The sequence below is a fragment of the Gymnoscopelus braueri genome (genome assembly GCF_963280865.1).
Source record: "Gymnoscopelus braueri genome assembly, chromosome: 21".
In the NCBI taxonomy this organism is placed as follows: domain Eukaryota; kingdom Metazoa; phylum Chordata; class Actinopteri; order Myctophiformes; family Myctophidae; genus Gymnoscopelus; species Gymnoscopelus braueri.
The window spans coordinates 36,490,713-36,507,900 of NC_137623.1; the positions used below are offsets into that span (position 1 = coordinate 36,490,713).

General features: G+C 40.8%; 1 protein-coding gene across 4 annotated transcripts in view; it reads left to right on the forward strand.

Annotated features, from left to right (window-relative positions):
- Nucleotides 1-9,515, forward strand: part of LOC308077466 (protein NLRC3-like) — a 48,987-nt gene extending 39,472 nt beyond the window's left edge. For all 4 annotated transcript variants that reach the window (XM_080418154.1, XM_080418156.1, XM_080418157.1 and 1 more), the window contains exons 9-10: nucleotides 900-949; nucleotides 6,708-9,515. In XM_080418154.1, coding sequence (XP_080274280.1) covers nucleotides 900-949; nucleotides 6,708-7,243 — 586 coding nt within the window. In that variant the 3' untranslated portion in view covers nucleotides 7,244-9,515. The remainder of the gene's footprint in view (nucleotides 1-899; nucleotides 950-6,707) is intronic.
- Nucleotides 9,516-17,188: the final 7,673 nt, after the last annotated feature.

The following is a 17,188-nucleotide window of genomic DNA, read 5'->3' on the forward strand; positions in this document are numbered from 1 at the left end:
GTGACAGACCTCGAGAGGCGGGCCAGAGTGATCGCACACTGGGTGATATAAAGGTTGTTAATTAATGAATTAATAAATAAGCACAAACTAACTGCTTCACAAGAACACAGCGATTGTAAGTCTGAAGGCTAGTAATGGAATAGAAGTTGCTTCAAGAAGCTGCTTCAAAGATGAGGACTAGGGAGCCTAGAAGCTCACTTTTTGAAAAAAATCCTTCTAATATGTGAGGGGGCCATGTTTTTTCATTTTTTTTTCATTTGACATTTTTCATTGAATTGGATTTTCAAAATAAATAAATAAAAGTTACATGAAATCGAGTTTGAAATTACAATCGGTTTGTGTCTGATAAAATGAAAATCAAACATCTAAATACTGAATCAAGCAACTTAAAAACTGTCTGGGGTGCTCACACAAGCCGAGTAGAGGTTAGAATGACCCCAAACATGTTTGAAAGTGAAAGCATTGTGCTAATCTGCTATTTTCCGCATACTTTTCACAAATATGCGGCTGATATGTCCGGTCCACAAAATCCGTAATATTTTTTTTCTGGTGAAGGGTCTTGCGATGTTTAAGACCATGGTGCATTGGTGTGGACTTTCAGCCTTTACCGTGTTTTAACAGGCACCATTTCAATTTAAAATGTGAAGGTGAATTTTGCATGGTATGCCCAAGGCTTGCAAACTGGTGTCATGGCAAAAGAATAAATTATACTATAACATTTAAAAACACTAAATGTGTCTAAAACCTCTCCTCCAAGCTGGGCGGCACGTGACTTTAACCAGACTTTGGCCTGACCAGCTGCCTGGTCAAGATAATAGAGAAACACTGTAATGTCAGGTACTGGAGACATTAATGTGTTCCACAGTGACATTGATGCATTGTTGTTTTACTTCATACAGAGTGATTCATGGAGGAGAAGACTGGCAGAATCCTCAACTGCTTACAAGATGTGAGTATATGTCTGTCTGTCTGTCTGTCTGTCTGTCTGTCTGTCTGTCTGTCTGTCTGTCTGTCTGTTTGTCTGTATCAAAATATCACACATTTGACATTATATGGTTTATACGTTGGCCTCTTCCTGGATGCTGATCTGTATAAACTGATCAGGAGAGCTTCTATGAATTCAGGTGGGTTTCTTTGTCCCCCTTGGCCTAGTCCTTAATGTGCAACATTGTTTTTTTTTTATCTACCAGCTCCCCGTTACCGGATTTAAAAATGTACTCGAGTAAAAGTACAAAAGTATTGGTATCAAAAAAAAAAAAAAAAGTTCTCATTATGCAAGGGTTAGGGTTAGTTACAAGTTTATACTATTTTCTGCTATTTTCAAATGTCCGAAATGTATATAGGGCTGAAGTGGGTAATGTATGTTTTGTAATAATAATCAAAATCTACACAGTAACTAGTAACTAAAATGTTCAAATAATTGTAGTGGAGTAAAAGTATAATATTTGCATCTGAAATGTACTGTAGTGGAGTAATAGAAGTACTGAACATTGGAAATACTCCAGTAAAGTCAAAATACCTCAAAATCAAGTACAGTACTTGAGTAAATGTACTTAGTTACTTTACACCGCCGTTGGATCTGGATCTAACTATGAGATCTCCTTGTCTTTTGGCTATGGTGGATTGTGTCATCCCGGTGATGTCACTATGAGTCATCATATCCATATATGGAGTTGTAATGTTGGTCATGTGTCCCTTGTCTGTCTTGTTGTGACAGGGCTCAAATGACAGACAGACAGATACGATGGATAGAAGGATAGAACGATAGAACAATAGATAGATAGATAGATAGATAGATAGATAGATAGATAGATAGATACATATATACATAGATAGATAGATTGATTTAATAAATAAACCAACAAACGTTGTGTCTGAAGAACACACCATGACTACTCTGTTATTCTGTTCTGTCTGGATGATAAAAATCTGTGTGTGTGTGTGTGTGTGTGTGTGTGTGTGTGTGTGTGTGTGTGTGTGTGTGTGTGTGTGTGTGTGTGTGTGTGAGTGCGTGTGCGTGTGGGTGTGTGGGAGTGTTAGAGCCCTGCACAGGCCAAAAATGTGGGCCCTAGCCCGACCCTGGCCCATGGAATTCAGCCCAGCCCGGCCCCTGGCCCTATACACAAATCCACGGAGCGCTGCCCTGCGCGCATCCATTGCTGCGGTGTCAACGCTACGCGGACGCGACACTGCAGCAATGGCCGCCTACTGGCAGCTACAGGCAGCGCGGGGGGGGGGGGTCCCTGGAACAACATATTTTGAATCTCACCCCTTACAAATACCCCATATTCAAATATCAAACTACAGGCTGCGGGCATTAACGACCTCAGATCTTTCCAATTCGACTCAACTCACAGTAAAGTTGAAGTCGAGTTGACACGGGACACATGCACGCGCGCGTGCGATTTTTTTTGCGGTTCTGGGCGGGTTCGGTCCGTTTTTTTCGCGGTTCTGGGCGGGTTCGGTCCGTTTCCCCCCCCCTTTTTATGTCGGGTTTCATACTTTAATTCGGTTCATTCGGTACAAAAAAAATGTACGTCGCAGCCGAGGGGCGCGCAGAATGGTCCATGCATATTTATAGCAGAAAGAGGTTCACATTTAACTATAGCCGTACTCATTCAATTCTGAACCGATTATTAAAATTTAAAATTCTCTAGATGTGAAGGGTCTTCTTTCATGTGTACTAGTGATCGTTTCGTCAAACAATATCAAGCAAAAAGGAAACCAGCGCCATATAAGGAGAAACCACACTGACACACTGCTGTCCAAATTGAGCAACTTTACTTGTATTGAAAAAGATATCTGTGTCTTCACTTTCACAACATACAATCATGTGCGTTTTCATTGTATTTCTTTTCTCTCTTTTTTTTTTTACCATTAACAGCTCAGAATCAAAACACAGTACACTGACTGAAATAATAATAATCAGAATCCGAAAATTCACACCCAAAAACAACAGCTTGCCTATACAATAGGCTAATGAATAGAATAAGAATAAGCCAGTTAGAGATACTTTCCATTGTGAAATGTAATCGAAAAGGTTTAAAACCCCAAAATAAACGTCAGCTTGGCTTTACAATAACACCAGTTAGCGCATCTTTCAGACATTCATAAACCAAATTGAAGGGTTTAATTGCACACCCCAAAACAAGTCAGCTTGAGTTATAATAAAATAATAAACGAAATGTAGCCAAACCAAACATTAAAGCTTTTTCAAAATGCGCTGCCCATGGTCAACTCTCAGAAGACAACTTCAACTTATACAAATAAATAATATAATTCAAAACTCACCCAGATATCCTTTAGAAATAAAACGAGAATCAAGTAATCCCAATAAAACGTTAAATAATATTCCAATGGTATTAAAGTCCACTGTCAATAGCACCAGTAATCCTATTCTTCGTCGCTGTCATCCTCTTTCACAGTCTTGGCCTTGCGCTCCTGGTTTTCATGGAGGAAGATGAGGGTATCAACATGTTCAGGATGAAGGCTTGCCCGCTGTCGGGTGATGGTATTCCCGGCCAGAGAGAACACTCTCTCGCTGGGGGTGCTGGTAGCTGGCACAGCCAAGTATCGATGAGCCAGTTTGGCTAATCTAGGGAACTGGCCCTGGTTCCGGGCCCACCATTTAAGTGGGTTCTCCATGGTGGGAATGTGAGGTGTTGCGAAATAATCCCGCAGCTCCTCGGCTGGAGTGGAGCGACCCTCTTTCTTCCCGCTTTCATAGTGTGGTCCAAAAAGTTCCTCAAAGTCACTTTCCAGTCTGGATTTCTTCATCACCGGGCCCGGCGCAGCACCAACGTCCTCAGCTTGGATGTCATCATCGTCATCATCATCTTCGCCGTCATCATTTTCAGCTGCAACGGCAATTAATAACGCTGATCAGTTTCTTCACAAACAACCACATATACGCAAGAATAATTAGGTAATAATTACAGCCAAATTGTATAAAAGATCAGACCTACATTTCAATAGCCACCAAGGTAATTATAGTTTTACGAAATAAATATAAAAATGAAAACTAATGATTTTTTTGTATAATAAATTAACAATAACCTGGATAGCTACGAAAGCAGCTGTATCTAGTGACGTAGGCTATTGTGACAAAATAAGTAATTTCACTTGACAAAATGATTAATAGACTGGACTGTAGGCCTAACGTTACCTGTGGCAGCTGTGGCAGGCGCCTGGGGAGGCTGGGGTGGGTCTGTCTCCTCTCGCAGCAGCTTGTGCAGGTGGTCGTGGGCATCATCTCTCGTGCTGGATGGGAGGAACAGCAGATGTTTGAAGCGGGGGTCTAGCAGACAGGCGATGATGGGAATTGACTCTGCCAGGCCTTCAGACTCTAGTTTGAAGCGCGTTTGCAGCTGTTTTTTCACAGTGGTTTTGAAGGAGCGGATCACACCCAAGTCCGACTCCTGGACACCGAGGGTGGTGTTGATGACGTTTAAAATCACGGGATAGATGAAAGACAGGCCAACGTGCAACTCGCCACACATCACTTTGGTAGCCTTTGCCAGGGGACCTAACACAGGAATAAGTTGCTCTATGAGCTCCCAATGTGACGCTCGCATGGTGAGGGTCTTCAGAACACTTGGCTTTGTGACTGTTTCATCTGCCAGAACAGCCTGCACAGGGATTCTTTGCTCGTGCAAGCGCTCCAGCATCATGAAAGTGGAATTCCACCGAACCGCACAGTCATTTTGGAGTTTATTTTTTTTGGTCACGTTCAGGTCAGACTGTTTTTTCTTCAGAGCACCACTTGCCACGCATGAGTGGCGAAAATGACTTACAATGCGTCTGGCTGCATTGACGGTCTTGGTGATTTCAGGTAGGACTAATCCAGCTTTTATTGCCAACTGAAGAGTGTGCCCGGTGCATCCTAGGTCTTGTGGGGACATCTCGCACATTTCCAAGGCCAGGTTCATGTTTGAGGCATTATCGTGCACCGTACAAAACGCCTGTATGCCCCACTCTTTTATTGTTGCATCCAGGCGAGCTGAGATGTTGACAGCTGTGTGTCGCTCCGTCATGAGAGAGGTAGTCAGGACTCTGGCTTTCATGTTCCACCCGTCTGTAATATAATGAGCAGTAATTGTGATGTAAGGCTCCATGGTTGGGGATGTCCATAAGTCAGTTGTTAGCGACACGCTCCTGCCTTTCATATCCTCCTTGATGCTCTTTTTTAGGGCGTCACACTGCCGGTTGATATTATTCCACAGTGTTGTGTGGCTCGGGACTGTGTAGTCCGGTTCAAAATATTTCAGTATTGCTTTGAAGCCTTCCCCTTGCACTACAGCCAAAGGTCGCACGTCTTTGACGATGAAATTAACGAGCAAACCCGTGATGTGCTGTTTTTTCTGATCTGTTAGATGCTTTTTTGTGTAGTTGCTCATGACCTTCTGCACTGGACCACTCGCACTCCCACCACTCCCGTCATTATTCAGGTTAACTGGATGCGTTTTCAGATGGCCGAGCATAACGCTCGTATTCTTGTTGTACTTGTAGCACTTCTTGCATAGTGTACAGGTCACTGTACGTTCTTCATCATCTAGAGTGAAGTACTTCCACACAGATGATCTGTGACTGTGTTTGTTTTTCTGCGTAGCTGAATCCTCTGAATCCGCCATGTCTGCATTGTTGTTGTCGGCTTCTGTTCATTTTCCCTCCACCGCGCTAAGTACCGCCCCTTGATTTTAAACATGAAGTGATTATTGGTTAAATGTAGGATACACTATCAGGGTAAACCAATCAGAGACCGGGTTTGCACTCCGCACCCACCGCCCACACACACATGAAAAAAAAAAAAAAAACTTTCGACTTCACCAGGTGGGAGTCGACTTGTGTTAATTAAGTCGACTCAAGTCGAAGTCGACTTTTTGGTGAATGCCCTAGGCTGCGCGTCTGTGGATTCGTCTATAGGTGCCACAATTGTACAGCTCCAGCCCGGCCTGAAGCCCGACACCTTTTTATGTATTTATTATTAATTAGTTATTTCCGGTGCGTTCATGGCATGCGTTAAATTGCATGCCAAAATAAAGCAGAGCGAGGCTTTTCCTTTATCTTCTGGCTGTCCATCATTCAACACTGTGAGTGTGGCTTTTGGTGTTTGTGCTGTAGTGGTGGGAAAAATACTACATGTTTTTACTTAAAGGTAGGGTAAGTGATTTTCTTTTGTTAAAATAAGTGTTAAATAGCTCTATATTCTGATAGTACTCATTGCTATAGAGTGTTTGTTCAGTAAAAGGAGTCTCCTTGTCTCTCCAGCTCTTTATAAAACAGAAATTTATTTTTCTTTTCAGTTTCAGTTTCATTTCCAATTTTATCCAATCAGGATAGAGAATTCAATCAGGATATAGATTAAACAAGTGAAATTGGAAGTGATGACACTAAGAAATGAGCAGGCAAAATTGGAACTGGAACACTATAAAAATGAAGCTTAAAAATTGGTACTTTCTCCTTGTATATCCGCCTTTTCCAGCAAAAGGATTTGGTGTGTAAATGGATAAAAGGAGGAGAAAGTATAGACCCCGGGGTTAGTGAAGTATACGGCTTTAAGTGGTGAATACTGAAATACTATTTAGGTGGAAGCTGTGTGTGTGTGTGTGTGTGTGTGTGTGTGTGTGTGTGTGTGTGTGTGTGTGTGTGCGTGTGCGTGTGTTTCAGTGAATGATGTTTTAATGTTTATTGTGTTTTTTTCTCATCAGATTACCATCATCTCACACTGGACACAAACACAGCATACGAAGACCTCTCTCTGTCTGAGAACAACAGAAAGGTGACAAAGGGACAGGTTCAGTCGTATCCTCCTCATGATGACAGGTTTGGTTTTTGGGATCAGGTTCTGTGTACAGAGGGTCTGACTGGATGCTGTTATTGGGAGGTAGAGTGGAGTGGAGATGTTGATATAGCAGTGACTTTCAGAGGGATCAGCAGGGAAGGTCTTGGTGATGAAGACAGTAGGCTTGGATACAATGACAAGTCCTGGAGTCTGCACTGTGCTGATAACAGATACTCTGTCAGACACAATAAGAAGGAGACTGTCCTCCCTGTTTGTCCCTCTGGCTCCCACAGAGTAGCAGTGTATTTAGACTGTTCTGCTGGGACTCTGTTTTTCTACAGGCTGTCCACTGACACACATACACACCTGTACACCTTACAGACCGCATTCCCTGAACCTCTCTATGCTGGATTCAGGTGCCGGGACTCTGACTCCTCTGTGTTTCTGTGTGAGCAGAGATAGAGTCTCTATTTGAGGATGATACTAGGTCACCATGGTTACTCAACATGTTTGAGTGAGTCCAGGTTGTCATGGTTACCACTGTTACTGTTACCATGTTGAGACTTTCTAAGTCTGACATCATTGTCTCCATATTTGGGCATGAGTGACTCAGTGTGACGTAATCATGATGATTACAAATTTAAATATTTTACCTTTTCCGAATGGAAAATATAAAAGATGGTTTAACCCATTCAATCGGGGAACTCATCTGTGTCATTTTAAAATGTATTTGGCTATTCAAAAACAGTGGTGTAAAGTAACTAAGTACATTTACTCAAGTACTGTACTTAAGTACAGTTTTGAGGTATTTTTTGTTAACTGGAGTATTTCCAATTTTCAGTACTTTTACTTCTACTCCACTACATCTCAGTGGGAAATATTGTGCTTTTACTCAACTACAATTATTTGAAAACTTTAGTTACTAGTTACTTTTAGGTTTACATTTGAATATTTTAAATGGGACATTCTGCATAATGAGTATTTTTACTTGTTGTACTTACTCAAGTACATTTTGAATACTGGTACTTTTACTTGTAACAGAGTATTTCTACATTGCAGTATTGATACTTTTACTTAAGTAAAACAATTTAGTACTTTTACCACCACTGTTCAAAAATAGCAGATGTACAAGCTCATAGCGCGGCACCGAGTGCTATGAGCTTGTACATCTGCTATTTTTGAAACATCTTGAAAATGTGTGCAAATCTTTGAATATATATATATTTTTAAAGCGAACATTTGTAACTCAAATCTTTGCTTCTGGGGGTCCCTGGAACCCAATATTTTGAGATGGGGGTCCGCGGCCAAATACATATCTAAAAATGTTTTCTAAATCCTAACAGTATTTTGCAGTCAGTGGTGCTCCAACTTTTCCATGTCAAAGACCCCCAAAATGATATGTATTTGGCCGCGGAGCCCCATCTAAAAATATGCTATTCCAGGGACCCCCCAGAAGCACAGATCGGAGTTCACTTTAAAACATATATATATATTCAAAGATTTGCAAGAGTTATTCTAAAAATAGCTCATAGCGCGGCACCGAGTGCCGCGCTATGAGCTTGTAGATCTGCTATTTTTGAATAACCAAAGAAATCTTAAAAGTACACAGATGTGTTCCCGGTCTTAATTGATTAAGTGGTTAAACTGATTCAATCATTTAGCTGTGGACCCCCTGGAACCCCTCCAAGGACCCCTGGGGTCCCCTGACCAGTGGTGTAGACCAAGGGTTCCCAAACGTTTCAGTGCCGACGTAAAAAATTGCAGATGTACAAGCTCGCAGCGTGGCAGGAAGTGACGCGCTGTGAGCTTGTAGATCTGCTATTTTTGAATAGTCAAGTTAAAACACAGATTAAGTGGTTCAAATGATTGTGACGGTCTATTAACACATTTTGCTGAGGACCCCCTGGAACCCCTCTAAGGACCCATGGGGGTACCCGGACCCCACTTTGAGAACCAATGGCCTAGCATGCAGATTAGTTGTTGGTCGGCTACTTAAGGAAAACAATAGACAGCAGTTAACACACACCCCATCAGATACACAACCCAACCCCCACACAGTGAGAATGTGTTGGTCCCAGCGAGCCAGGGACCAATGGAGTTCATTTCTCCTCTTTGCTGTCTGTGTTTGTCTTCATGGGAATAATTACACCTGAACACAGACAGGTAGACGGGAAGCTACAATGACACAATACTGCTGAAAAGTGAGTTTCAGAATTGTGACGCTAGTTGTTCACTACTAGTCCCCTTTGCTTTGATTCAGTCATCACCACAGGGAGCTGAGATTAGATTAGATAGCACTGCACAAACCTCCACTCCATCGATTTATGAATATGTATCATACATACTGATGATGATGATGATGATGATATGTGATCATGTAAATATCAGTGTCATACGTGTGTGTCTCATGTAGATACATACTCATGTATTTTATGTCTATGTGACGTTTGATATTTGACACAACAGAGTGAGGAACAGTGTATATTTGAGCATGTAATGATCACAGTATCATGATTGTTTCTTGTATATAAACCTTTCTACTTGATGCATATGTGATGACTCTCTCTGCTCTCCTACTGCTGTGAGCATGTTGTTGGTTGACTACACTTCATGTCATTTACTCTCATCTGGGACTTTGTCAATCACTCTGGATTCAAACATCCACTAAATGTATTAATAAATTAATTAACTCAAATGATTCATTGTTTGATTCATTATTAGATCATTGTTTAGTTTTCATTGAATATTATTGAGATATTATTCTAGTTCTTCATTATGTTATTGTATGATCATTTGTAGAAGTATAATTCTTTCATAAAAATATTCTTGAAAGTCTGTCTTGTTCTTGTGTTTTAATATTCATAGTGTTGTCATGACAACCTGGTCATGGTTGTGATCAAACAGGTGATTGTAATGTGAAATGACAACGTGTCACTGTACAATGGAAGTCAAATCCGCGAAATCCTGTTTTTGTTATTTTCTGTATTCTTCAATGTTAAAAGTAATTGGAAAATTGTGGGGAGAAAAAATATTTATTGAAAAATTCATAATAATTGAAAATGTTCCCCAAATAATGCAGGGTGTATTGTAGTTAACATACATTGTTTTATTATATTGTTAAAGCATCACTCCGTAACTTTCCTCTTCTACCACGGATTTCATCCTGGTTTCCTGCACAAGTGCTGGAAACAAGCTTGTTGATCTGCTATTTTGGGAAAATATTGAAAATGTTTTTTTTTTAATAAGGCGAACATTTTTAACCTAAATCTTTTCTTCTGGGGGTCCCTGGCACAACATATTTTCCAGTGGGGGTCCGCGGCCACATACATATCAATCCTTGGCACGAAAACGTTTGAGAACCACTGTTCTACAGGCCACAATATGGGTGAATAAAGGAAGATGCAAGCCTTAAGGTCCTTACACACCGGGGGCGAATTTTTAATGCGAATAATACTTTTTTTTCACCTGTTTTTTAAAAGCTTATAAAGTCAATGCAAGCTTCCACATCAAAGACGACATTTCGTGGAGCAAATATACAGCTTTTATTTATTCGGACAGCAGTCGTATTTTGCGTAAATTCGCTGCCGACTGCTAGACCTTTGACCAATCAAAATGCATGTTGTTGGCATGTGGATGTGACGTCACAGCAAAACAACATTCATCAAAAAGAAGAAGAAATGGACCCATTGGGACACGATGCACGCAATGCTAAAGGAGCCCACATCATTCAGGAGGTACTGTAGGTTATAGCCATGATATTACTGTTATTGTCTCCGCCAGGCCGAAAGGCATGGCGAGAGAGTATGTTCTACCCTCCGTCCGTCCGTCCGTCCGTCCGTCCGTCCGTCCGTGTGTGTGTGTGTGTGTGTGTCCGTGTGTCCTATCCGTGTGTGTCTCAAATCATGAACGCAGCTTGCGATTTCCGTGAAATTTCACAAACACATTCCGACTAGGCCAAGGAAGAAATGCCACCCTTTTTCACATTGGCCTGTAATAGCACCACCAGCAGGTCTAATTTGGCAAAACACATTTTTGGAACAAAATGCTTCAAATCGTGAATGCAGTGTCCGATTGCCGTGAACGACCTAAGAATAAATGGCACCCTTTTCACATTGGCCTATTATAGCGCCACCAGGAGGCCACAATAACATACCTGACCTGGCGGAGACCTGTGCTCCGAGGAGCACTTTTTCTAGTTACATTATGAGTTGTTATATGTTTTGCACAGTATTGTATATTTGTCTGTCATTAAATCTTTCGATGAATTGAGTACAAAGGACCCCAATGGAAACAAGCCATATTCATCCAGGCTTTCTTGAGTTTAAAATCCTCTTAGTATACCTATTGAACTGTACTTTCCTGTGCTTTTTTTTGCAAACTGCTAATAAAGTATTCAATCAATCAGTTGCTACAAGCCATATTAACGTATCTTGTCTTTTGTAAATTGTCACTGTAATTCTGTCACTAAATGTTATTATTATTTATTTTTTAAACACTCCTATACACTTCTCATTACCATGTGGCACAGTACTAATTAGTTGTTCTGAATAGCACCCAGAGCAATGTAGAGCATGAGGAAGAGAGTGAGGAGGATGCTGCTGCTGGACCATCAGAGCATGCTGGGCCATCAGAGGCAGAGCAGTCAAGGCCACCAGAAAGTGAGGGGGAGAGTGGTGCTGTAGCTCCCAGGTAGATCTGCAACTATCGAATATCTTCTTAGCAATTATTCTATCAATTAGTTTTAACAATGAGTCAACATGAAAAAATTGTTGCTTTGTTAGATTAAACCGATCAGTTCACCTGTTGCACCCCTACTCCCAGACAGGGCAAGGCAAAGAGGAAGTCCAGTGGCAGTGATAATTACTTCATTCTGGAGGAGTACCTTGTGAGGAAAGAATAGTAACTGCATAGTACCTTGTGAGGAAAGAATAGTAACCGCATATTAGACCATATAGACTGCATATTAGACCTTAGCAACCCCCTATTAGACCCTAGCAACCGCTTATTAGACCCTAGCAACCACCTGTTTTACCCTAGCAACCACCAATTAGACCCTAGCAACCACCTATTATACCCTAGCAACCGGCTATCAGACCCTAGCAACCACAGTTTTACCCTAGAAAACTACATTTTTGCACTATTCAACACTGACAAACCTTTAGAACCGTAGACCTTTAAAACCTTTAGAACCTTTCAAACCTTTCAAACCTTTCAAACCTTTCAAACCTTTAGAACCTTTCAAACCTTTCAAACCTTTCAAACCTTTCAAACCTTTCAAACCTTTCAAACCTTTCAGACCTTTCAAACCTTTAGAACCTTTCAAACCGTTAGAACCTCTTAAACCTTTAGAACCTTTCAAACCTTTAGAACCTTTCAAACCTTTAGAACCTTTCAAACCTTTAGAACCTTTCAAACCTTTAGAACCTTTCAAACCTTCGGAACCTTTAGAACCTTTAGAACTTTAAACCTTTCAAACCTTTAACACTACTAACAATATCAATACTCAATACCATCAACATTCTTAGCGATCCCACACTGTTTCTTCAGGAACAGTACTTTCTAGTTGTGGGATCGCTAAAGCGATCACACTCATGTTATTGCCACTATTTCTATACTATACTTCCCCCCATTTTTTGGCCCCTAACTAGTCCTTCATACTTTTAGCCACAAACTCCGTTCCAAACGTTCGGCCTACTTAGGACATGTTGGCTACCATTTGAATTTTTGAAATAATTTGTAATTTTAGAGATATTTCACTTTTTACTGCTAAAAAAATCCCATTCATTTCAATAGGGAAATTCATACTTTTAGCTAGGAACTCCGTTCCAACTCTATAACGTTCAGCCTACTTAGGACATATTGGCTACCATTTGAATTTTTGAAAACATTTGTACTTTTAGAGATATTTCACTTTTTACTGCTAAAAAAATCCCATTCATTTCAATGGGGAAATCCTATTTAGCTACAGTGGAGCCTAGCAACTGCTTATTAGACTCTAGCAACACCATATTAGACCATAGCAACCACCTATCATATCCTAGCAACCACCGATTAGACCCTAGCAACCACCCTTTTACCCTAGCAACCACCTGTTTTACCATAGTAACCGCATATTAGACCATATAGACTGCATATTAGACCTTAGCAACCCCCTATTAGACCCTAGCAACCGCTTATTAGACCCTAGCAACCACCTGTTTTACCCTAGCAACCACCTGTTTTACCCTAGCAACCACCTGTTTTACCCTAGCAACCACCAATTAGACCCTAGCAACCACCTATTAGAACCTAGCAACCAGCTTTCAGACCCTAGCAACCACAGTTTTACCCTAGAAAACTACATTTTACACTATTCAACACCGACAAACCTTTAGAACCGTAGACCTTTAAAACCTTTAGAACCTTTCAAACCTTTCGAACCTTTCAAACCTTTCAAACCTTTCAGACCTTTCAAACCTTTCAAACCTTTCAAACCTTTAGAACCTTTCAAACCTTTAGAACCTCTTAAAGCTTTAGAACCTTTCAAACCTTTAGAACCAATCAATCAATCAATCAATCAATCAATCAATCAATCAATCAATCAAAAAACTTTAAACCTTTCAAACCTTTAACTATACTAACACTATCAATACTCAATACCATCAACATTCTTAACGATCCCACACTGTTTCTTCAGGAACAGTACTTTCTAGTTATATACTATACCATATTCCGCCCGTTTTTTGGACCCTAACTAGTCCTTCATACTTTTAGCTACAAACTCCGTTCTAACTCTTCAACGTTCAGCCTACTTAGGACATATTGGCTACCTTTTGAATTTTTGAAACAATTTGTACTTTTAGAGATATTTCACTTTTTACTGCTAAAAAAATCCCATTCATTTCAATGGGGAAATCCTATTTAGCTACAGTGGAGCCTAGCAACTGCTTATTAGACCCTAGCAACACCATATTAGACCATAGCAACCACCTATCATACCCTAGCAACTACAGATTAGACCCTAGCAACCACCGTTTTACCCTAGCAACCACCTGTTTTACCATAGTAACCGCATATTAGACCATATAGACCTTAGCAACCCCCTATTGGACCCTAGCAACCGCTTATTAGACCCTAGCAACCACCTGTTTTACCCTAGCAACTACCTGTTTTACCCTAGCAACCACCAATTAGACCCTAGTAACCACATATTAGAACCTAGCAACCGGCTATCAGACCCTAGCAACCGCAGTTTTACCCTAAAAAACTACATTTTACACTATTCAACACCGACAAACCTTTAGAACCGTAAACCTTTAAAACCTTTAGAACCTTTCAAACCTTTTGAACCTTTCAAACCTTTCAGACCTTTCAGACCTTTCAAACCTTTCAAACCTTTCAAACCTTTAGAACCTTTAGAACCTCTTAAACCTTTAGAACCTCTTGAACCTTTCAAACCTTTAGAACCTTTCAAACCTTTAGAACCTTTAGAACCTTTAGAACCTTTAGAACCTTTCAAACCTTTAGAACCTTTAGAACCTTTAGAACCTTTAGAACCTTTAAAACCTTTAAAACCTTTAGAACCTTTCAAACCTTTAACACTACTAACACTATCAATACTCAATACCATAAACATTCTTAGCGATCCCACACTGTTTCTTCAGGAACAGTACTTTCTAGTTATTCTTCTTCTTCCGATTATTCCCGATAATGAAACGGTAAAATGAAGGCTTACACATACTACAAAAGTTACGCTACTGTGCACACACATCATCAGTGGTGAAAAATTACGTATTAAAAAAATAAATAAAGTGGGCGTGGCCTAATGGCTCAATAGCACCCCCTACAAAACCTTGTGCTTCAAGCCCGACAATACGGTTTCACCTACATCTATAAAAATCGGTACACACCTATATCATGTCCCAACTTACGAAAAAGTCTCTTGGAGCAATGACCAAAACCAAACAGGAAGTCGGCCATTTTTTATTGATAGTGGCGTTTTTGTGTATTTCACACCATTTTAACGGGTTGTACTTTAACGAACTCCTCCCAGACGGATTATCGGATCCGCCTCAAATTCGCTCAGAGTACACAAAAGACGTTAACGATGAAAAGTTATCAAAAGCTTGAGTTTTCGTAAAACGGCGTGACCGTGGCAAAGCGTCAAACTTCAACGCCAAACAGGAAGTGAGAATAGCCGATCTACAATTGGCTGGGCTTTAAACAGTCATAACTTCGGTTCGCAGCATGCTACCGAGTACAAATTTGGTATGTGGACTAAGACCACCAATAGGGACGAGCTGTAAGTTCTGAAGCTCCGCCCCCTATGTCTTCCTATTGGCCGGCCTTTACACAGCCATACCTTCGGTTTGCAGCGTGCTACGGAGTCCAAATTTGGTATGTGGACTAAGACCACCAATAGGAACGAGCTGTAATTTCTGGAGCTCTCAGATGTTTTTTTCCCCCATTGTTTTTCCAAAAAAAAAATTCCCCAACTTTTTTTCCCTTATTTTTTTTCCCAAACTCCTTTTTTATTCAAACTTTTTGTCAGTTTTATTTTTTATTTTTTAGGTTTCAGTTCATTTGCTTAAGCTATGTAGCCTTAAAGGCTTGTATCTTGGACAGAATGTCGAGGGCCCGTTCATCGCTGCTTGCAGCTTTAATTAAGGTTTCGAGGCCTATCAGGCTCGAAGCTTTATTGAGATTGCAGGCTTTCTTCCGCCGTTTTTTCAGTTCTGGCCCAACCGCGTGGTCGCTTTTTACGAAACTCGGCAATATGGTAGAGGGCTATGCCAAACGGCGAAGACCCAAAACTCACAACCATTGGCCAAAGGGTGGCGCTGTAGCACTCAATTGAAATATGCCAACTTTGAACAGGTACAACTCATGCCCTGTTTGACCTACAGCCATGAAACTTCGATACACACATGCTCATGCCTAACAACTTTTGACCTCTGACCTTTAGATCTCCCACCATTTTGAATTATATGAAAAGCAGTTAAAATCTATCTCCTCCTGGGATTTTTGAGCAATCTGCCCGAAACCGTCTACACATGTACTTTGGACCTATGCCGACAAACGTGAGCAAGTGGATTTTCCATAAGTGAAAACGTTAAAGTTGTACAATGCAGAATCACAAATAACGATTTTTAGCAACCTCTGCTGGTCACTACCGTCACTGCATACAATTTCCGTAGTCCTCGATTACCCAGAATTCCATTCGTTTTCACCGGAAGCCGGAAGCGTTTCAAAAAGCGATCTTTTAATTGTTTTATACTATCTACGGATCGTTTCTCTTAGCCAGTGGAGCATTAGTTACCATGAGCTGTGCTTTCTTTTTCTGTTCTTTTTCGATCTTCCAATCCTACATTCTCTTAAAATCAGCGTGAGGTTCCTTTTTGTTATTAGCGCGGTAGTTCCTGGCCAAACAGGAAACCGATGCGGTAGTTCCTGGCCGACGTCATGACGTCGGCCAGGACGTCGGCCACGACGTCATGACGTTGGCCAGGAACGTCATTTTCCCGGGAAAGTCCCCCCCGTCCACGTTCAATAGAAAATATATAAATAAAAGGCTTCCGGGGGTGAAATTCATGGAGTGGGTGTTGTGAAACTTTTGCCACTCACAAAAGATATACAATTTAACTTTAGTTTTGTTGAAAACGTTACCTAGTATTACTTTAAGCTTTTATTAGCCAATGAATATTACAGTTTTATGACAATTATTCGTCTGCCCCTAACACATTCATGCAGACTCACATTTGTTTGAAACTTTGCAATAATGTAGAGGGTCATTCCAAGTATCACTGAAACCAATCTTACTCCAATTGGTCAAAGGGGGGCGCTATAGCATTTTTTTGAAAATGCAAACTGTAAACAGGCTAAAGTCATGCCTCGTTTGGCCGACAGCCATTAAACCTGCTTACACATGTGCCTTGACTCATGAGGAACACATCTGTCACGTTGACCAGTAAGCTCCACCCTTAGATTGTCTGCAATTTTGAGCAGTTTGAAAAACATTTAAACCCAGGATTTCTGAGCAATTTGCGTGAAAGTGTGTCATGTGTGTGAACTCCCTTTTCACCTGTTCAGGTCTGTTGGTCCAATGGCTTAATCATCTGCCTTGAAACCACAGGGTCGCCCGTTCAAATCCCACCTCATGCAGACTTCATCTCAATTGCATTGCACACAACATGACTGTATCAATGAATAAAAGTGCAATTGTTAAATGAAACGCTTATTTGAGAGTAGTTATTTTCAATGTATGACGTACTTCATTCGCCCTTTTGTTTTGTTTTGTTGGATTCTCCTTTCTCACTATCTGAGGTCGTGGATTGAATAGCTTGATCAATAGAGTGTGAGCCTCATGTGCCGAAGGTCCCCGGTTAAAACCCTACTCATTACAGTTTACATTTAAATTGCATTGTACAA